This window comes from Spea bombifrons, chromosome 5, assembly GCF_027358695.1.
Source record: "Spea bombifrons isolate aSpeBom1 chromosome 5, aSpeBom1.2.pri, whole genome shotgun sequence".
NCBI classification, from domain to species: Eukaryota; Metazoa; Chordata; class Amphibia; order Anura; family Pelobatidae; genus Spea; species Spea bombifrons.
The window spans coordinates 75,409,281-75,431,923 of NC_071091.1; the positions used below are offsets into that span (position 1 = coordinate 75,409,281).

General features: G+C 43.7%; 2 protein-coding genes across 2 annotated transcripts in view; one reads left to right on the forward strand and one right to left on the reverse strand.

The window, feature by feature from the left end:
* Positions 1-1,490: 1,490 nt before the first annotated feature.
* Positions 1,491-2,381, forward strand: LOC128497697 (transmembrane protein 171-like). The gene has a single exon (XM_053467858.1). It carries the CDS (start codon positions 1,491-1,493, stop codon positions 2,379-2,381), a length of 891 nt encoding a protein of 296 aa, XP_053323833.1.
* Positions 2,382-8,512: 6,131 nt separating this feature from the next.
* Positions 8,513-22,643, reverse strand: part of VAPA (VAMP associated protein A) — a 24,327-nt gene continuing 10,196 nt past the window's right edge. The window contains exons 2-6 of the mRNA XM_053466945.1: positions 20,280-20,432; positions 17,844-17,947; positions 12,104-12,184; positions 9,182-9,331; positions 8,513-8,706 (exon numbers count right to left, since the gene is read on the reverse strand). Of these exons, the coding sequence (XP_053322920.1) occupies positions 8,563-8,706; positions 9,182-9,331; positions 12,104-12,184; positions 17,844-17,947; positions 20,280-20,432 (632 nt within the window). The 3' untranslated portion in view covers positions 8,513-8,562. The remainder of the gene's footprint in view (positions 8,707-9,181; positions 9,332-12,103; positions 12,185-17,843; positions 17,948-20,279; positions 20,433-22,643) is intronic.

Here is a 22,643-nt window from a genome sequence, read left to right on the forward strand (position 1 = left end):
TTTCCAGTTTTCTAGTTTTTTCCAGTTTACAAATTTGTGGAATAAATATTCTTGTGTGTGGGGTGCCAAATACTGTAGGTACGTCCCTGTTGTAATTCACAGCATAATTGTCACAGCTTCGCGGTGGAACAATGTTTATACGCACCAAACTATCATAAAATAGGAGAATTCTTGATCTACTTTTGGCAATAGAGCCCTATCTCAGGTGTGTGCTGCAAGTACCATGGCAACAATTCTCTTTTTCCTTTGGCGTTATTACTCTCCATATTGTTTAGCTTTTCAAGCGCAATGCTACACGTGATTTAATATGCCAGATGTGTACTCTTACAGTGCCAGTTACTTCATCCTTCAGTCATTTCAGACACTGTATCAAATTCTTCACACTTTCTATGTCAGTAAACGATTCACACGCAGATTCTTTAACCAGTTTATAGATTGAACCAAGCTCCCAGTTAAACTGCACTGTTGGAATGTAGTTTGGACAAAAGGTATGTAAAATTCCTCCAACCAAACTTTTTGTTTTGTTTTGGTGATTACAACTTGCAGAAGAAGGCATCTTTCCTCCTTTTCACCATACATACAACATATTCGAAGGTGTTTCAGTGGTGCATATACATGTAAGCACATGCAGAACTAGATGTGAGGTGTAACAGGGAAACTTCAAGTTCAGGACAAAAGGAGCAGCTGCCTACGGCCTTCACACACCTTAACCCCCCCCCCCCCCCCGGGTTTAAAAGCAGTCGGTTTTGTGCTTAACCTTGAACTCATCTGTCAACTTTGTTAGGATGCTCATCCACTCATGCTAGCCACTTAAGCAACCAGGGTACCCATTATACAGAAGTTACACCCAACCCTCGGCTTGCTGGCTGTTACAGCACAAAGACCATAACGTGAACCCCGCAGGCCACATCAGCTGAAGAGCTAAACGCTGAGCCATCGCTATTTGCCAGGATTTTTATACTGCTTTCCAGTTTCCTCAACATTGTAATATTTTAACAAGCTACAAGTATTCCTGTGAAGCATGCGCAATGTCAAAATAAGCCCTTACTTCTTAACACTGCAGAAAGTCTCTTAGGAACAAACCACTTTGTGTAAGGGGGGGTGGAGTCATGTGGAATAAAACACTAATTTGTTGAAGAGGCAGCTGTGTATTGGCCCTGAGGATATTTGGAACCAGGGCAGAACACCCTACGGCCCTTGCACTGTGGTAAAGCCTGCCCGAACTGTGATGTCAAACAATGCTGTCATGTTCTTTAGAAGCACATCCAGAGACTGGTTGTTTCAGATTATGAACAGTAGCAGTACTGAGCATAGTATTTACCTGTCCACTACAGGGAGTGAAATTGCGCTTTCAATTGAATTTGAAAAGACAAAATTGGCAGAGATTACAAGACTTTCATTTGTGTGCACGCTATACCCGGCACATAGCTGTGAATCTCTGCACGTGACCTTCTTTGAGTGACACCTGAAAGGTACACATTTCAGCCATCATGGAGCGCATTTGCTTCGGCACTCCTAGCCCTCGCACAAGCAGCAAAATAACATTTGCGCTTTTTGTATTTGGCTGGGCGCTCTTATGCGGCGGATCTGTACTTTCTATCTATGGGTTCGCGTCATGCCAGTCCGACAGCTGTAACACCTACAAGGTGATAGGCCCAGTACTTGCTGGGATAGGGCTGGCATGTTCAGTGATGGCAGAGCTTACTGCCATACGAGAGAGGAGAAGGAGGGAATTAGAAGGAGACCCGTCGGATCCAGATAGACGCTTCATCTGCGGGAAAAGCCGGCGGTTTGCGCAGTTCCTAATACCTGGGATCCTGTTATTGGCTTGCGGGGTACTACTCAGCATCCCAGGACTTGTGCTACCAGACTGCAGGCCAGCATCCATCACAGAAAAAACAGCTAAAGTCTGTGTAGCTCGCATGCTGAAGATAGCCATATTCGCAGTATTCGGCTTGTGTTCCTGCATTGCTGCCTGCGTGAGCGCAAACTATCCGGAGGAGGACCCAGAAGTCGCCAGAGATCAGCCAGTTCGTGTAACAGCGGGTGACGAAGTCTTCATGTTCCCGCCACCCCCACCTCCACACTCTGCAGGAGGACACGATAGGCCAATGAGCGAGGACTCTTCTTCCTCCCACAGCGGCTTTTTTCAAAGGGGCGACCATGAATCCAGCGGACGCGATGGGGAAAACGAATGCAACGTTCCACGGCTGTGCTGGCCGACCGTACAATACATCGACGAACGTCTCCCTTTGGAGCCACCTCCAAGAAACGAGGACATATTTCCTACTCCGTCGGATCCATTAGAGAGTTCATCACCGTATTACTCAGTTTCAGAATCATCGGAGTCGAGTGACTATGAGCTCGCACCAGAACCTTAAACGTGGAAAGTCTGAACTATTGGGGAGGTTTTTTTTCTAACATTTCAACTCGTTACAGTTTGAGCTGGAAGCGTCAGCCAAAATATCACATCTGACAATATCCAGGTCTGCAGATAATGGACTGAAATCAGACCGGGTTTTTTGTCAATGCCAGCAGCATACCTAACGCCTGTTGAAATGGTTTTTTCCTCCCCATGAGACTTCCCCTTTAAATAATGGATAAATAAAATGACATCTTTTCATGGTTGCCTCAGAAACAGTATCTGTGTGTGTTTGTGTGTGTGTGTGTGTTGAATATACTGCGTGTACGAGGTCACATTATTGTATGGAATCTATTAACAAATCTCTATTTACATGTGAAACCAATGTGTTGTCTATGGCTTAGAACCCCCTCCAATATACGAGATATATCCTACCCAGCCTGATCATCTTCATATTACTCACACGACTATGAGCTCGCACCAGGACCATAAATGTGGAAAGTCAGTGGTTTTAAGTAGGTTTGTAGTAGGATAGTTGAGCCATATCTGGACTTGGTTTTTTTCGTTCTCAAAAATAGTTTTTGTTCTTTCCGTCAAGACACGTGACTGTATTACTTACAGGGTGTTGGAGGGGGCAGATAGCCTGTCGATATACCTGTATGGATAAGGCAGCCGCCATGTTTACAGGAAACACATTTATCGGTAGCTGTTACGGCTACATTCCCCTACAATGCTGACACAGCAACAGGAGCATAACGTGAACCCCGCAGGCCACATCAGCTGACGATCGCTATTGGCCAGGGTTTTTATACTGCTTTCCAGTTTGATGCTACAGTACCAGAATACTTAATTTTTAAGCAAGTTTGGTCTTCTAAGCAGTTTAGCCCATTTATCTGGCTCAGTCCCACCTAGTATCACATGCCTGTATACATGATGCACTCTAATTAGCAATTAGAAAACCTATCAATATTGTATACCATATAAACATCTAAAAGAAAAAAAACCTTCATTCAACCGCTTTGTACGGTTTGCTTTCTCACAAATCCGTGATGTGGGACATGGTCATGATCTGCCTGTGGCACCTTTGGAACGGCTTACACCACACTATGAAAAAACATTCAAATTATTCTACATAAAGGCATAAAAATGCTTCGGTGATCAGCATGGGTATTCCTTACTATTACTTTAATCTACCTTGATAACAGAAGACAATATATGACAATAAAGATAACAGACGGTAAGACGGCTATGTGAAAACAAAAAGTTGTGCATTTTTTTTTTTCTGACCCTTTTTCACTGGGACAATGTGTTTTGGGGAATGTTTGTTAATGAACTTTTATGGTAGTCATAAGTATATAAAAGTACACAGAAAAAAAGCTCTAGCCATTGAAGGAACAAAGACAGTTTAATCCATATTTCATAATTTAGTACCGTTGATTCTCTTTCAAGGACACTGCTGATAGCAAAATAGTTTGAGCATTACATTTTATATACAACATTAAAGAGGATCACTAGGAATCAAGGGACAGTTCAAATATTACAGCACCTCATGAAAGACACTGGTTTATGATACCTGCCACATTTTAGCACTAAGCTTCAGCAAAGGCCCCTCCAGGGATCTTGGGGTTTAAATACAGATAAGCTTTCCTATGTACCATCGTGTGGAAGATTTTCCTTCTAAAAGTCGCTAAAACAAATAACGAGAAGTGAGCAGGAAGCAGCAGAAATCAGGTATAAAAGGTCTCCTTATTTGCTAGAATGAAATTACCATGTAGAGCAGACGCCACAAAGAAAAAAAACACTCAAGTGTGTCTATTACATGGAAATTGAACACCCAAGTACATACTTCATTGAAATTACCCATTTAAGAAATTGTAATACATACATAAACATTACACAATTTCCATCCGGCAGCTGCTTATCCACGTGGAGTTAAAAATAAGTTCTTTCAAACGCAAAAGTTTCCCTTCATTCAGTTAGTCAAGGCATTTGATTACGTGATGTTTACCGTATATTCCGGCGTATAAGACGACTTTTTAACCCCAAAAAATCTTCTTAAAAGTGGGGGGTCGTCTTATACGCCGGGTACTTACCAAGCCGGAGGTTCCCACGAGGCCACCAATCTCTCTAATCACTACGCGCCGGCTATTGATGCCTAGCGCAGGGATGCCGTCATGTCCCGGCGCCCGACATCAATTGCCGGCGCGTAGTGATGAGGGAGCAGGGAAGCCCGAGGTCTGGCACTTCAGACCTCGGCTTCCCTGCTCCCTCATCACTAGGCGCCGGCTATTGATGCCGAGCGCAGGGATGATGTCATGTCCCGGCGCTCGGCATCAATAGCCGGCGCGTAGTGATTAGAGAGCAGGGAAGCCGAGGTCTGAAGTGCCAGACCTCGGGCTCCCACAACTGGATGGAAGAAAGAAGACAGAAGATAAGGTAAGAGATGGGGAGAAATATATATATATATATATATATATATATATATATATATATATATATATATATATATATATATATATATATATATATATATATATATCTCCCCCCTTTCTCCCCATATAAAAAATATATTATATATATATATATATACATATATACATGTGTGTGTAAAGGCAGGGGTGTGTGGTGAGGGCAGTGTATAAATGTGTATGTGTGGACAGGCATATGTGTAGATATATATATATACGTGTGTGTGTGTAAGGGCAATGCATGTATGTATATGTCATCAAATCAACCAGCAAATCACCGGTAAGGTACATCGCTTGCCGTGATTGGCTGGTTGTTGTACGCTGGGTAGAGGGGTGGTCTTATACGGCGAGTATAGTCCAAACTCTATATTTGGACTGTAAAAGTTGGGGGTCGTCTTATACGCCGGAATATACGGTATTTCAGTTTGTAGATCATACTTGTGTATTTACTAATCCAGCACTGATAGGGTTACAAGTCAGAAACACAAATTATTCCCCAAAAAGAGTTAAGACAATTTGATTTATGTTGGTACCAGATCATTGCCTCCAATGTGTTCAGAAACTGTTCAGCATGAATTACCGATAGAAGTTACCTTGAATCTCTTGCAAGCGAGGCAGCTTGAGTATCCTAAAACCAAGTCTTGGCTCTGACCTTCTTACCGACGCGCAAAACTGATACGGCTCTATATTTTAAGCAAACGACAAGACATGCACTTTGCTTTAACGTGAACGCCTATGGTGCTGGCCAAAAACTTGTATTCCAAGTGATCTTATCTAATGGTCTGTTCCATGGACTGTTTACTGCGAGGGTTTATTCACCAATAACTGTGGGTTAAGGGAGTTTCATCTGACTGCATTTAAAAATTCAAAATAAATGGCATTCTGGCTCATACAGCACCTGTTCTTAGTGAATAAACCCTTGGAACACTAAAGAGGCTTGCAAAAAAAAAAAATGTACATATACTTGTTTCACATTTAAAAAATAAAAAGACCTATAATTCACGTGCTTAAAACAAATAGATAAAATTGCTTAGAGCAAATGTTAAGCCAAAATACTTCCCAAAAAAAAGTATAAATTTGTGCTAATGGGAGACCGCGGAACCTCCCGTAGGCCAATGTTTGACAACAGAATTAACATTTACATCCGACACGTTGTCAGGCCAGACTGAACTATAACATGTGGCAGCCGGTATTATAGCATACGGTGAAGACGTATGTCTAGAACAGGAGCGGCCAACCTGCGGCAGGACTACATCTCCCATACTCCTCAGCCAGCCCCTTAGCTGAAAGAGCATTGTGGGAATTGTAGTCCTGCAGCAGCTGGAGGGCCACAGGTTGGACGGCCCTGGTCTAGAATAAGGTTGCCAACATACAGTTTTCAGAGTTAAATTACAAACTAGGAGAAGGTGTAGCAATGTAACCGTTCCCCAGAAACCCCACCATTACAAAAGAAAAAAATGATTTGTTGCTCCCTGGAAGACCACCATGACCATGCTAGCCAACAGAAAAGGCTTTCAAGTCTAGAAAACCCCAACTATGCGTAAAACATTTATAAGATGATAATCAAGTGTTTGCATCCAAAATAATTTCAGTCAAGAAATGCCCAGCAAAAATAGTTCAACATGGAATGGAAAATAAGTAAAAACATACTTAATTCTCTAAAGACAGACATGACTGACCTGTTACGACATGCAAGCCCCCTTATTGCATTCTATTTACTTACGTTCACCAAACTGTATCATAATCTGGGCCCTTACACAATGTTGCTTGCCGCTGTAGACATGCGTCTTCCAAAAGGTATAAATATTTAAATTATTTCCTATCAAACTCAACATTCTTTGGAAAGCCAGAGGTATTACGCGACATGTTCACATATCAAAGACCGCTAGCGAAGCAAGTTTTAACACATGAACCGACGGCTGTCGAGGTGGACACCGACTTCAGAGAAGCTTTCACGTTACATATATTTAGTGTGTGCGCGCATGCATGTTATGCATGTATGTATGTATGCACCTATGCAGATTAAGACATATCAGCAAGTTTTTTTTTCTTATTCATGAAATTAAACACGTGGTATATTTAAGATTTTATAATTCTATATAATGCTACCCCTTTTTTCGAAGCTCAAACAGGTCCAAATGAGACATCGTACAACTTGATGCTTGGCCAGCAAGAGGTTGTCAATATATCACAAACTTTAAAAAAAAAAAAAAAGGGATGGGTGCATGGCGCGTGATCATTTGTAACTGCAAACTTATACTATAAAAGTTTTTCAGACAGACCAAGATCACTTAAATTTTTTATTAACTTGGCATGACATACAGCTATAAGTTTTTAGAGCTATTTCCACCAAACACTGCCCTAGACGAAGACCCACTAATGTATATATATGGTCCTTTGGTGTAATAATTTTCAATAAAAATAAAATAAAATGTGAAACTGCTTTGGAACACATGTATCCAACTGAGAAAACAGACAGACCGGTTTAACAATATTCACATTTACATACCAGTAAAAAGCAATCTCTGCACTAGTATAGCTTAATTACACGTTTAAACTTCAATAGCCGGATGAAATTGCCAGATCGACGAGTGCATCTTCTGTAAAAGTAACCCCTTGCAGCCCAGTTCTCTATTCTACAGAACACACATTTGATTCAAAGATCTATATAATTTGTCAATAAGATACCGAGGTGGAAATTAATACCATGCAGATAATGTGCAGGAAACATGGAGTTAGAAGAAGGCACAACAGATTGCAAAGGAGAGCAACGTATACTAGTTAGACGCTACCAACCACTGGCTATATGCAGCACATGAGAACAAACATACTAGACATCTGTTTAGAGATTTGTAGTGTGTTGGATTACGAAGCACAGATTCTTCAGACCCAGCAAGACTTACTTGCTCCGGAAACACATTGCTCCATGGATCGCCTTTCATTAAAACTGAAAGAGCAAACTTGGCAAACCTGCTTTCAAAAATAAAGTTCTGCTTGCGTTTGGTGGTTCAACTGGTTACTTTAATTTCAGCAATGTACTAAAACGCCAATCAGATTCGTTTCGAAAGAAGCCACGGGACCATGACAATGGGAAAGAGGGCTAAGTAAGGGGGGACCACTTGTCTCCACAAGTCATTAGAGCAGCTATTTGTACGAGTTATGGGTCAAAACAAAAACTATTTCGAGAAGTGGGTAAGGAAGAATGGGTCTGAAATACAGAAAGGATATTCACAAGGCTCCACTGTATGCACCGAATGGCAAAAAAAAATTGAATCTAAACAGCCGTTACGGATATGCTGCAAATAGGACAGAATTTACAGTGGAGAGACCATCCCAAGATACCAGTTTCATACCTGAATGAGATCAGCAATCTAATAACTCATATTGCAATAAAGGTAACAGCAGCAGACAATTTAAAAGGATTAAAACATTTACAAAACATTTTTCAACTTATTAAAACCACAGAAATGATTACGTTTTCTCCCACAAAAGGACTGGATGTGTGACAGACATATCTGTTGTGGACGCGTTATTATACAATTTCGTCCCATAGCCAAAGAGTTTTTCTTTATTCTACTTTCCTAATAGGGAGATTGTTAACGGCACAGTGCCCGTACGATGCCGTACACAACATGGCCCCAGTGAGCCGCTGCTACCAATGATATGGTAAACAACTTGTCAGAAGAGAAAAAAAAAAAAGACAGGAAAAGTGAGAGCACTTCATGCCTTAATTTACAAGATGAACTTCCCTAAAAAGAAACCGATGAAGATTGCAGCAATGACAACAACAAGTGATGGGATAGGGTTGCCTTGATCTCTCAGCATTGCTTTAGACGACTTCTCTGTAACGACCTTCCTTATCTTAATGCTTTCATCCTACAAAACAAGAGACTCCCATGAAATCGGCAGCAGATTACGTATACCACAATCAATAAGCACAACAGTGTTTCAGAGACAGGGGAGGGAGGTATGTTCTTAATATTTTACTTTCTAATCTATATTTATATAATCACATCACAAAATTGTACCAAAAGCTACATTTGCAGGAGCTTAAGCAACTTTATCACTATCACGGCTCTGCAGGTGATAAATTTACAACATACTTTTTAGTACATAATGACCATTACATCAGCACTCGGCCCAGTCTTTTAATTGAATCGAGTACTGGGAGCTCTCTTAAATGAACTGTGTCCTGTATTACCAAGCAGAATTAGCTTTATTTAGTACGATTCTTGGATATGTATAGTAAGGAGACTGCGCATGCGCATCTAGCACTTGGGATTGCGGAAACAAATGCTTTTCCAGAGGAACCAATAGGAAACCGATCTTACAGCAAAAAACGAAGACTTACTTTCAGGACTTGATTTTCATCTGACAGCTTTATTATTTCAGACTGAAGTCTCTTACATTCCTCCACTAGCTTCCGTGTTTCAGTATCATCCATGGAAGCACTGCCTTTTGATCCGGGCAGACAGGTGAAGAGTTTAGTAGATTCATGTGTCTGGACACACAACAATAAGATAGATTAAAAAAATATGCATAAAGCCAAACAAACACACATATATATATACCGTATTTATCGGCGTATAACATGCACTTTTTTAACTAAAATATGTAGCTGAAAACCTACCTGCGTGTTATACGCCGATAAATCCTAGAGCCAGTGGCGGAACTACCGGGGTCGCAACTGCGACCGGGCCCTGGAGTTCTGCCAGTCAGGGGGGACCAAGGGGTGCCGAGCGGTTGCTGAAGACGACCGCTCGGCAACTCTCGGGCCCCCCTGACTGACAGAAATCCAGGACTCCTCAGCCGCCTGCCTCAGCCGCCGCCGCCTGCCTCAGCCGCCGCCTGCCTCAGCCGCCGCCTGCCTCAGCAGCAGCAGCAGCCGCCGCCTGCCTCAGCCTCAGCGCTTCAACTCCTGTGTTGGAAGCGTGAGGCGTTTGTCTCGGGTGCCGGCGCTCAGCAGTGAAGCGCCGGCACCCGAGACAAACGCCTCACGCTTCCAACACAGGAGTTGAAGGTAAGTGACCGGGGTGGGGTTAGGGAGAGAGAGGGGAGATCCTGAGAAGGGGGGTTAGGGTGTGTGTGTCTAAGTGTGTGTGTCTGAGTGTGAGTGTGTCTTACTGTGTGTGTGTGTGTGTGGTTTCCCAGATAGCAGTGATTCTGATGAAGTTTTTTTTGTTCAGTTTTTTTGTTCAAAAATGGGGGTGCGTGTTATACACCAGTGCGTGTTATACGCCGATAAATACGGTATACACACACAACGTGGCTAAACCAAGAAACTGAAGAACGGGCATGGTTCTAAAATCACATGCAAGTTACAGCACAGCCCACTGTAAGTATGTCTACGAGGTGCCAGTAGGGTGGACACAGGCAAGAACCGCTGTAGGAAAAAATGGGAGAAGTGGGTAAACCTGCTATATTGATCAACTTGGCATGGATGTTTCTCCATAGTGAGCAGTCAGAACTACTGGGCTGATCGGTGAGACCGCAAGAGGTGAATCCCCCAAGCGGGACTCTCTGACCGCAGTATACGGCACTCTACAGACGCATGCAGTCAAAATGTATTCAACAAATGTCTGAGCGTATCCCAGAAAATAGCAAAAGTCAAGTCAGTGTTCACTTATGTTCCAGGGATTTTATCTACAAACAGGTCCTAGACAGTAACTGTAAAATAACCAAATGTTAATTACAAGGGGCGGTAATACTGCTTTTAAACCATATACACACAGGACAGTAAAAAAAAAACAAAAAAAAACCTCAACTTACAGATTCCAAGTTTTGGCATTATGCCAACATATTTACAGATGTTTTACTTTCACACCACATCTAAGTCCAGGTTTGCCATATTGCCCCCCAGATATGCCTTATACCCGCAGATCTACCACACTACCCTCTCCAGATATGCCTTACATCCCCTATATGCCTTATACCCACTGATATGCCACTATGCCCCCCAGATTTGCCCTACTTCCCCTATATGCCTTATTCCCCCCAGACCCCCCCCCATATGCTCCAGACTCCTTGGGGTCTAGTAGGGGGAGCCGGTGAACATCTGCACAATGCACGTTGTCAAACCTGACTGAGCACCAGAAGGTCATGTGACGCCGGTGCTCCATTGTAATAGCCCCAGTGGACTACACTACAGGACAAAGCAAGTGTCCTCGCACAGAGGAAGGTAAGCGAAGCATAGCTTGGGCATTTGGTGTATGCACGTTAAACGTAGGGTCTTATTTTGAGATTTTTTTTTTTAAGAAAATATTTGACATTGATAGTGTTTAACCCAAAAAACAGTCAAACAATAAAGGTCATGGCAAACTGCATTTTGTTTTTATTTTTCATAATCAATGATCACCTCTTAAGCTTAAGGGGTGTCACTGAAATGCCTCGATAGCGAACACACGAAAAATTACTACCACAAACTGACACAAATGCTAGTGGTCGAATTAGTAAATAGTGTTAAGTGTAAAGAGTTAAAATACCACCATTTGAAATACCTTGGAGTGTCTAGTTTTCAATAATATATGATTTGATGGGGTAAATTGAACTGACCGGCTTCAAAGATGTCTCAAATGGGACATGGGGCAGAAGGATGCATTTGCTCTGAAAAAACCCCCTCATGTTATGTTAGATAAAATAGATTCAACTAATCGATAATGAAATTCCTTGGCTACAATTTTCATTATCAATTATCGATTTTATTGTTTAGTTGTTGCAGCCCTAGTATTTTTACCATATATTACTTTTAAGATATTTCAGAGGTATAAAGGAAATATGCCATGATGAGTTATCTGTTCACATCCGTGCCTGAAATTCACTATACTCAGAGGCGAGAACGGGATGACACAAACTTAAGTGTAATTTAAAGACGATAAAGTCAAAGCATACTGATCTGGTCCTGTAGTCTGTTGAAGGGGTTAATCGTAGTGACTGTTTAAAGGCACACCCTAATTGACTCAAACACATGGCACTCTCAGCCAACACATGCATGCTCCCTATGATCACGTTACTCAGTGGGCACTCCAACTCATATGTGGGACAGACCGTTATGCTAGCAGCGTGCTGATCACACAACACCACATGACCCACAGAGCACCCCTGAGATATTCATGGGAGCGAGATCCGTGACCATACAGGCGTGAAGAGCGACCTTCTCGATAACCATGGTAAAAAAAAAAAAAAAAAAAAAAAAACACTGTATATCCCAGCATCTCTCTTCCCTGGCCCTGTGACCTGCATACTTAAAAGTCTTCAAAATCACAATTCAACTTACCGACTTCTCATGTTCGTGTGGCATGTCAAACACGCATCTTAATTTTGAATCCATGAGATCATCAGGCTTTGCGTCTTTCCACTGCAGTAGGAAAATTTAAATGTTATACAAAAGTAATTCACATACAAAGGGTCCGGGAATTAGGTAACCAAACAAAAAAAAAAAGAAATAAAGAGAAAATCACGTATACTGCAGGGAGGGCGGTCAGAGAGAAGAGAGAGAGACCAAGTTTGTCCTCTCTTCGCTAGAACTTCACTACATTTACAAACACATGTAACATATGAAGTCTGATCACCAAAAGTATTTTATTTTTTGTTTTAATTATTAAACACTAAAGAAAAGCAAAAATTAAGCTGACCAGGAAAAGCAACTCTGTCCAAAAGAAAGAAAGAAAGAATTCTTACCTGGGAATTCCTTTTCCTTGTCCATTTCCAAGGTGGCACATGAGAAGAAGGCTCCGCCTACCAGGTAGGGCAGGAAACACTACAAAAAAAGGAGACCTCCCCCTTCCTCCCCAGTGTGGTTAAAAAGAAAGACTCAGACAAATAAAGCCAAACAAAGAAAATTTAATGGGTGGGAGAAAAAGTGTGCCACCTTGGAAATGGACAAGGAAAAGGAATTCCCAGGTAAGAATTCTTTCTTTCCCTTGCCATTCCAGGTGGCACATGAGAAGAATTAGCAAGATAGGGGGGGAAGGATTCCAGTCTGTAGGACACGCCGACCAAATTGAGACTCGTCTGAGAGGTGAAGATTCAGCCTGTAGTGCCTTACGAACGTATGAATCGACCTCCAGGTCGCTGCCTTACAAATAAGAGACGGAGACACCCCGGAGAGTTCAGCCCAGGAAGTCGAGACGGATCTGGTCGAGTGAGCCTTCAGGCCGGAGGGAGGTACTCTTCCCGCGGAGACGTAACATAAAGTGATTGCGTCTTTGAGCCAGCGGCTCACGGAAGCCCTGGATACTGACCTGCCCTTGCGGGTCCCCGCAAAGGACAGAAAGAGAGAATCGGATTTCTTCCAGGCAGACGTACGTGAGAGATAGGACAGGAGACATCTCCGCAGGTCTAGCGAGTGGAGTTCCAGTTCTTTGGGATTCTTGGGATCCGGACAGAGAGTAGGCAGGACGATCTCCTGATCCGAATGGAAAGGAGAGACTACTTTAGGGAGAAACTCCGGTGGCAAACGAAGGATAATGCAGTCCGGCAGAATCCTGAGAAAAGGTTCTACTCTGGAGAGAGCCTGGAGCTCGCTCACCCTCCTAGCAGAAGTGAGGGCTACTAGGAGGACAACCTTGTAGGTGAGTAGCTTTAGAGAGGTATCCTCTAGAGGCTCGAAGGGAGACGTGGTGAGCTGATGCAACACCAGGTTAAGGTCCCAGGGCGGGACCGACGGACGGAGCCTAGGGCGAAGTCTACACATTCCCTTAGAAAATCTGGAGATCCAAGGATGGGAAGCCAGATTGAAGTCCAAGAAGTTGCTGAGAGCTGAGATCTGGACCTTGATAGTAGCAGGTTGGAATCCTTTATCAAAGCCATCTTGAAAAAAACGCAGCACCTCACAGATAGATGGAGAGGATACTTCGTGCATATTGCACCAGGCGATGAATGTTTCCCAAACCTTCTGGTACTTGGCGGTCGTAGAATTTTTGCGGCTGGAGAGAATGGTGCTCACCACTGGTGCAGCTAATCCTTTAGAGGTCAGGATCTCCCTTTCAGAAGCCATGCGGAGAGGTTGAATCGGGAGGGATCTGGGTGGAGAACAGGACCTTGAACGAGAAGATCCTTGACCTGAGGAAGAAGCATGGGTTCGTCTATGGACAAGGTGGTAAGGTCCGAGAACCAAATTCTTCGAGGCCAGAAAGGAACCACCAGGATGACTTTTTGAGGGTTTTCCCGAATTTTCCGGAGCACTCTGGAGATAAGGAGAAGCGGAGGAAAAACGTATGCGAGATCGAAATCCCAGGTCTGCGAGAGTGCTTCCAGGCCTCGGGGACGGCCGACTGGTGAAAGAGAGAAAAACTCCTTTACCTGAGTGTTCAGATGCGTGGCCATCAGGTCTATCTGGGGAGTGCCCCATTTCCTTGTGATGAAGGTGAAGACCCTTTTGTTTAAGGACCATTCTCCCGGAGGTACTGAGTTCCTGCTGAGGTAATCCGCCTCCTGATTCAGTGAACCCTTGATATGGACCGCGGAGAGAGTACAGAGACTGAACTCCGCCCATCGGCAGATCTGAGCCGTCAGGGTCTGCAGGCGTCTGCCTCTGGTGCCACCCTGCTTGGAAAGGTAGGCCACCACGGTGACGTTGTCCGAAAGGATCCTGATGGACTTGTGCCGCAGGATTGGAGACCAGAACCTTAGAGCCCTCCAGACCGCCAGCAGTTCTAGAAGATTGATGTGCAGGCTTGATTCTTGAGGAGACCAGGTTCCCTGGGTAATATGGCTTCCCATGACAGCACCCCAGCCTGTCAAACTGGCGTCGGTGGAGATTACCACCCAATCTCTCGTCCGCCAAGGGAGTCCCTGTGAAAGCTTCTTGGCTGACAGCCACCAACGGAGTGACTCCCGAACGAAGGGAGAAAGCCGGACCTTCTTGCATAGGGATGTCCCGGAGCGATCCCAGTGATCCAGTAAAAACCGTTGAAGAGGTCTTGCGTGAGCCAGTGCCCAGGGAACCGCCGAGATGGAGGAGGTCATTAGACCGAGCAAAGACATGACGGATCTGAGGGACACTGATTTGCTCTGTAGGACCGCGTGTGCGAATTCCCGTAATCTTAGGATTTTGTCCTGCGGGAGAAACGTCTTCTGTACTTCTGAATCGAGGATCATTCCCAGAAAGGTCCGACGTCTGTTTGGAAGTAACTTTGACTTTAGAGAGTTCACCAACCATCCCAGGTTGTGGAGAGTCTTGAGGGAAAACTCTAGATGTGATTGGAGCAATGATGCCGAGGCTGCAATTAGGAGCCAATCGTCCAGGTATGGGACCACTTTGATGCCTCTTTGCCTCAGGAAGGCCACGACCACTGACATGAGTTTCGTGAAGATCCGTGGTGCTGAAGCAATCCCAAACGGAAGGGCCCGAAACTGAAGATGACGAACACCTTGTGGCAGTGTAACGGCCAGGCGGAGGAATCTTTGGTGGTCTTCCCTGATGAGGACATGAAGATAGGCATCCCGCAGGTCTATGGTGACCATGAAGTCCCCCGATGAAATAATCTCCGTGGCGGACTTCAGGGATTCCATCCGAAACCTGTTGTATTTTATACAGGCATTTACCAACTGTAGGTTGATTATTAACCTGAATTTCCCGGATGGTTTTGGTACGACGAAGACGTGGGAATAGGTTCCCTCTCCTATTTCTAGATGAGGCACCGGGACTAGCGCCCTCTCGTGAATTAAGTTGGTGAGTGTGGAGAAAAATCCCGCTCTTTTCCAAGGATCTGCGGGGGGCATGGACAGCAGGAATTTCTGGGCAGGTAGGTGAGTAAACTCCAGTGCATAGCCTTGATTGATGATGCGAAGGACCCAGGGGTCTGAGGTGATCTCTTCCCAGGCATGAAAGAAACCGGTTAACCTGCCCCCTACTTGAAGCCTGCTGGCGTCAGAACCTTCCTGATTTACCGTCCCTGCCTCTGCCTCTTCCTCTCTGGAATCTACCTCTTGCGTAGGGTTTTCCCCGAAAGGACTGGTAGTCTTGATTGGAGGTAGAGGGCCTGTAGAACTCCCTGTCTCTTGGAGCTCTATAGTAATTAGACCTGAAACGAGGTGGTCCTTTCCTCTGAGGTAACCAGTGCTTGTCGCCCGTGGTGGATTCTAAAATCGTGTCGAGGTCGCTGCCGAAGAGGTGATTCCCCTGGAACGGAATGCCGCACAGCTTGTGTTTTGAGGCATTATCTGCCGACCACGACTTAAGCCAGAGCGCTCGTCTAGAAACCGTTGAAAGTGCCGTAGCTTTAGCAGATGCACGGACAGATTCAATGGAGGCATCGGAGATGAAATCAATTGCTAAGCAGGTGTCGGTCAGGTTTCTTGCGACCTGCTCAGTCCCTGGAATAGCTGCCAGGTCTTCCACCGCTTGTTGAAGCCAGATCTTAATGGCTCTAGAAGTTGACGCTATTGCAATGGTTGGACGAAAGTTCGCCGCTGCTGCTTCAAAAGCCCTCTTGGCGGCATTCTCGGCCCGCCGGTCCATGGGGTCTTTGAAATGAGACGCGTCCTCCATCGGAATGGCTGTTTTCTTCGTAGCCTTGGCTACTGCGGTGTCCACTTTCGGAACTTCCCAGGCATCAGAGTTCTTACCATCAAAAGGGAACAGCTTTTTGATTCTGGAAGACGTGAAGAATCTCCGGTCAGGATATCTCCACTGCTCCGTGATTATTGCTGAAAGTGAATCGTGAACTGGAAAGGTCTGCGGTTTCCTAGAGTGACCCTGAAAAGGATCCGGTTTTGAGACTGGTATGTCATCCTGTAGATTCAAAGTAGACCTGACTGCAGATATGAGCTTCCCTGTTTCTTCGACTGGGAAGAAAAAGGTTTCCTCTTTAATTTCCCCCTCCTCATCCGAAGACTGGGGGTCATTCGACTGGTAGTCATATTCCGAAAAAGGAGCCGAATAATCTTCCAGGGTATCTGGAAGAACATTTGGTGGACCCTGCTGGTAAAGTTGATGGTGAGGCACCGGCGCCTGAGAGGAGCTTGCCATAGCCCGAAAACAGTCAAAGGTAGACTGAAGTTCCCCTTTCAACCAGGAGGTAAATTCCGTTGCGGAAACTTCTTTAGGCCGAGAGCAGGAGCTGCACATTTTGGCCGTAGGGTCGTGAAGGGTCTTTTTACAGGAAGAGCAGGCTTTGTGTTTCGTTTTACCCACAGACTTCCTATGTGGGGAGGCCTCAGGAGGGATGTCTGGATTTTTATCTGACATGACTGAGGAGAAAAAACACAAAAATGAGACCACAGAAAGCAATGGAAATAGGCCATGGAAATCTCCTTAAAACCCAGGAGGGAAACACCTACTTGAAAAAGGCAATATACAATCCTTAGGCACAGGCAGGCACAAAAAGGGAGTAGAAAATGCAATAATACAGCACAGGAACGAGAGCAAGGAAAGATCTTACCCATTCTGGCGTTTTTATAGAGGCATTTAGGCGCCCAGGCCCAGAAAACGTCACATCCGGAAATTCCTCGTCAATTGACCTCTCGTGACCCCGGACGCAGCCGGGGGTAATGCAGAGAGGAAAATAATGAACAACGGGTGCCGTGAAACCGGCACAGCCGGCTATAAAGTCCCGCTCGCAGCGCCTCCGGAGCGCTCTCCTGCCGTGCCTCACGCTGAGGATTCCTCCTCCCCGGGACGGAGGGAACCGGAGCCCGGGGATGCACCTCCCAGTGAGCCCCCTGGGCTGTGGGCAGCATATACCGAGGACTGAGCCTCGAGTAACCGCGAGGACCGCGGAGTTACAGCCTCCGAGGCTGCCGCATCACCCTGGATCCACCGGGATCACTATCGGGGATCGGAGAGAAGGACGCCCCCCCGGGGCTCCAAGAAAACAAAAAAGAAGAGGGAAGGTAAGCTAAAGCCTAACCGCTACCTGAGTAGGGCAGGAAACAACACTGGGGAGGAAGGGGGAGGTCTCCTTTTTTTGTAGTGTTTCCTGCCCTACCTGGTAGGCGGAGCCTTCTTCTCATGTGCCACCTGGAATGGCAAGGGAAAAAAATTTAGGCTATCTGTCCGTTTCTTCACTTACCACGGCTTCCATATCTGATATATTTGACGGTGCAAATATTGTTTGTACCATGAACTTATGTTTACTCTTTTCATTTGGGTCATAGTCGAAGGGCTGTAGCATTACTGCAAGACACAAAAAGAAACACCCTCAAAAAAAAATATTCATAAAAGCATGAAGGTGTAGAACATGTAATTTGGCATTCACATGATACTGCTTTAAGTATGAGTTTTGTCCTTTACGTGAAAAACCTGTGTATATTACAACGGACGTATAAGTTTTAGCAATGCACATTTTATGTACTCTGGCATACCTTCTGCATTAAGGGGAGACAACAGGCCAAGTATGGATATTATGATGAGCGATGAGGTAACTGAACTCTTTTCAGAAGCCAAATCACAAACAAGGCACACGTCTATTTGTTTTTTTATTACTAGGTTTAACATTAAAGTTCAGAACAGAGGACTGTGTACGCAACAAAATGCTTATTGCGTGGGGGCTCCGCAGAATCTCCCCATGTGCGTTTGCCCATAAAGCACCTGAGGTGCGAAACATGTCAAGAGGCCCCTTTTTCTGCAGCTGGTAGGATATTCATTGTACTCTTCTTTAATTTGTTCATTTCTTTTTTGTATAATTCTGGATATGTATTTTTTCAGCATCATGTTTTTACATATATTGGATCAAGCATCCGAATAAAACATATTTTTATATTATACGTTTATTTGATTACTTCCGTCTTCACGGCATGCCGGTGTTCCTTTTTCTGCGTTTGCCACTACCGAGCTATTTTTCACACAGGAGATCCGTGTTTAGCTGAGATGTACTTACTGCCAGTCGGCCTTGATTCTAGCTCTGGGAAAGCCGCGGCAGGGATCTGCTTCAATGGAAGCACTTTCCTGCTTCTGACTGGCTTCATCAAATGGCAAAAACTGTCAGACCTCAGGCGAGTGCTTTTTTGTTGGTTGCATATGAAACAGAAGAGCAGGGCGGCGAGCGAGTGCTGAAGCGAGTAGCACATAAAAAGCACCTGTCCTCATAAGAGAGTTCCAAACTGCCTCTGGAAGAAACATCAGCACAAAGTGTACCGGACACTTCATAAAATGGGTTTCCATGGCCAAGCAGAAGGTCACCATGTGCAATGCCAAGTGTCGGGAAATGCCAGGAGAACGCCATCAACCAGAATGCATAGTGCCTACCGTAATGTTTGGTGGAGGAGGGATAATGGTCTGGGGATGTTTTTAAGGGGTTGGGCCAAGCCCCTTTAGTTTCAGTAAAGGCTCATGTTAATGCTACAGCATACAAAGACATTATGCTTCCAACTTTGTGGCATCGGTTTGGGGAAGGTCCTTTTCATGCTGCAGCATTACGGTGCCCCTGTGCACAAAGCAAAGTCCATGAAGGCAGTTTTAAGCGCTTAGTGTGGAGGAACACATAGCATGACCTTAACCCAACAAAACTGGAAGGGTCAACTGAAAAATCTGATAAATTACGCCAATGCAGAATGTCGGGCTGGGCAAATCCTAGGAAGCAGGTAAGCAACGCTCCTGGCATTTCATTGCTGGTTTAGTCTGTGTGACCTCCAATACTCACCAAGTGAACTCCTAGCTCCTAAGTACTATACACATTCATCCAATCCTGAATTTGCACTTTAGTGTTATCATCCATAGCATTGCAACACAGAGTTAATGCGCAAATACATCATATATATATGATATTTTATCATTTGGTTCTTGTTTTGTCTGTTTTAGCATGTTAAGAATTTCTCAGCAGCATACTGTAACATCTTCAGAAGTAGACAAAGCTGTAACAAAACAATACACTTCCCTTCAGAAGTTCAGGGGTCACTTATAAATGTCCTTGTATTTGAAAGAAAGCAAATTTTGTCTATTGTAACATGAAATGGACCAGAAATGCAGTGTAGTTGTTGATCTTGATGTTGTAAATGACTATGGCAGCAGGGTAACCTGGAATACTTCGTAGGCGTACAGAAGCTCCGATGGCATGTTGTGTTCAACAACCCAAGTTTAAGTTTAATATGCCAATTAACTATAAGAAAACAATTTTGCAATTGTGTTCCAGCGAGAAATTTCCTTGGTCTCCATGAAACGTGACCCCAAACTTTTGAACCGTAGTGTAAATAACTGAAATGTAAAACAAACAGAAGCTTTAAACATGCATTAAACATTCCCAAAGGGATATTAATCATGAGGTTGCATGTTTGTTCAAGGAAAGCGATGCTAGGTGCAGCAAAACATATAGAGAATTGTTTGCATACCAATCACAACAGATATTGATCGGTGATAAGAGCAGGACGCCTTATAACACTATTTACACAGCAGCGTAATGTACAAAGAGGTGAGGTGGTACTTGTGTTTATGGAATCCAACTATAGTCCCAGTCATAGCTTACAAAGCATGTGAATGTAAATGTGGTGGGGAAGAAAAAAAAATCAGTTACCAGAGACTGTTACTGTAGCCCCAGGGTCTATTGTACCGCTGTTTGGTCGCACACAGTAACGTCGGGGGGCTGTAGTTTTCACCTTGAAACACACTTTTCTTTCTGATGGATTTCGAAGCTTGAGATTTGTGGTGACAACATCCGTAAACGGACCTGTAAAAAAAAATATATATATATTTAAAAAAAAAAAAAAAAAAAAAAAAAATCGCTCATGATAGTGATATTTAACAATTTGCCATATAATTCATATGGAACACGTTACGAACGCAAGCTTCCAACAATGTATATATTAAATATATACACGGAATAAATAATAACGCTCTCAAATGCAGATCTCCCTGGATATTTAACCAAGACCTGGTCTACATGCTCTGCGTTAGCGAATGAGCTCTATCAACTGTAACTCTTCGCAAATGGATTTGCCAATGTACTTTTGGACACATAATCCAAAACTAATTGCTTGTTAGATCCTGCAATCCCCCAAGCAGATTCTAATCCAAAACTTATTTAAAACTTGTGCTTTTTGGTTAACTGGTATATTATGTACTGAATTTGTCACTTCAGAAGAGCCAAGGGGGGTTAGGGTTTGGAGGGTGTAAAAGCCATCATAAATTAAATCACTCCCATTCACTAGTGACCTAGTTTCTGTTATCTGCAGTCCTCCTAAAGCAGTCAGAGCCAGTTTCACAAAAGATACATTATGCGCTAAAGATGCTAACATGACAGCTCTCAGTCCTCACTAATGGGAGGATATGGTTAATTCCGGGGGGGGGGGGTAGGTCTGTAGAAACCACAAGTATATTATACTATTAAATCCTTCCATGCTAGTAATCTCACACTCCACAACATTTTTTGCCTGTATCAAAGGAACACGTTTTTTTAAAACGGCATAAATCAGACATTACTAACTAAAGTAAATTATTAAATAGATCCTGAGTATACTCTGATTGGCTACATCACATGGACACTCATGTATTGCAGGGGTGTCCAACCTGCGGCCCTCCAGCTGTTGCAGGACTACATCTCCCATAATGCTCTCAGCTAAGGGGCAGGCTGAGGAGTATGGGAGATGTAATGACGCAGCAGCTGGACACCCCTAATATATTCTATAGGAGGAACATACTTCATTAGCATTGTCAAAGAATCAGCTCACTGAGATGTTTAACCCCTTCGTGACAAAGGCTGATTTTATTTTTTGTACCCTTCGTGACAATGGCCGTTTTAACATTTCTGCGCTGCTCGTGTTTAGCTGTAATTTTCTTCTTTCCAGTTTACTGAACCCACACAAGTTATATATTGTTTTTTTCAGGACAAGAAGGGCTTTCTTTAGATGACATTGTTTTGATTGTATAATATTACTATTAAAAAAGGTATAAAATATGGTGAAAAATTTTGAAATACAGGAATTTTTCTAACTTTTAGTTGAAAAATCTTTTACTCATCTATAAAATGAAAAAACCTGCTAAATAGATTCTACTATTCATCCTGAGTTTAGAAATACCCAATGTTTTTATGTTTTTTTTGCTTTTTCTGCACATTATGGGGCAATAACTACAGGTAGCGTTTTGCTATTTCAAAGCCATTTTTTCCAAATCTGGTAATTCTTCCCCCATGTGCCATTTCGGGTATCTTTGAAGCCGGCCAATCCAATTTACCCCATCAAATCATATTTTTCAAAACTAGACACCCCAGGGTTTGTCATTTTTTTGGGTAACTGAAAGGCCACATTTGGTACGTGTGCATTTTTCTAATTGGAAATTAGATGTGTGGCCATCATTCCCCCCGTGTTAATTGGGACATTGTTGAACCCAGCCAATTCAATTTACCCCAACAAATCATACGTTTTTTAAAAGTAGACACCCCATGGGCATTTAATATGCCAGTATGTTAACTCTTTCCAAGCGAGAATTGTTTTAAGCTAATGTGCTAATTTTAGGACTTGCTCACAAATTTATTTTTTTGCATTTATTTTTTTAACTTTTTTGGAACTTGAAGGTTCCCCTGTATTATTTTTTACATTTTACTGTTTTTTTTCTAATTATTATTTTATTTTTTAATTTATTTTTACTAATTAACCTACTGATTAGAAAGATGGGCTCCATTGACTTGCATGGTTGAATGCAGTACCTGTATTCAACCTGCAAGTGGAGCCAGAGTTCTCTACTCGCAGTGGCAGTCACACCCTGTCCTGGGGTGAGTGTTTGGTGTCGCTGAATGCCTCCTGATTGAGGCATTTCAGCAACACCATTGAAGTTTAGGAGGTGATCGTTGATCGGATCCTAAACACTTTTAAAACGGGCGTCCGCCGCCATACAATGTATGGCAGACGTTGACGCCCCAGGGAGGGGCCAGACATGGCCCCTA

What these genes read in the sequence shown, in the direction of transcription:
- LOC128497697 (XM_053467858.1), top strand. Translation starts at nt 1,491, where the DNA reads ATGGAGCGCATTTGCTTCGGCACTCCTAGCCCTCGCACAAGCAGCAAA.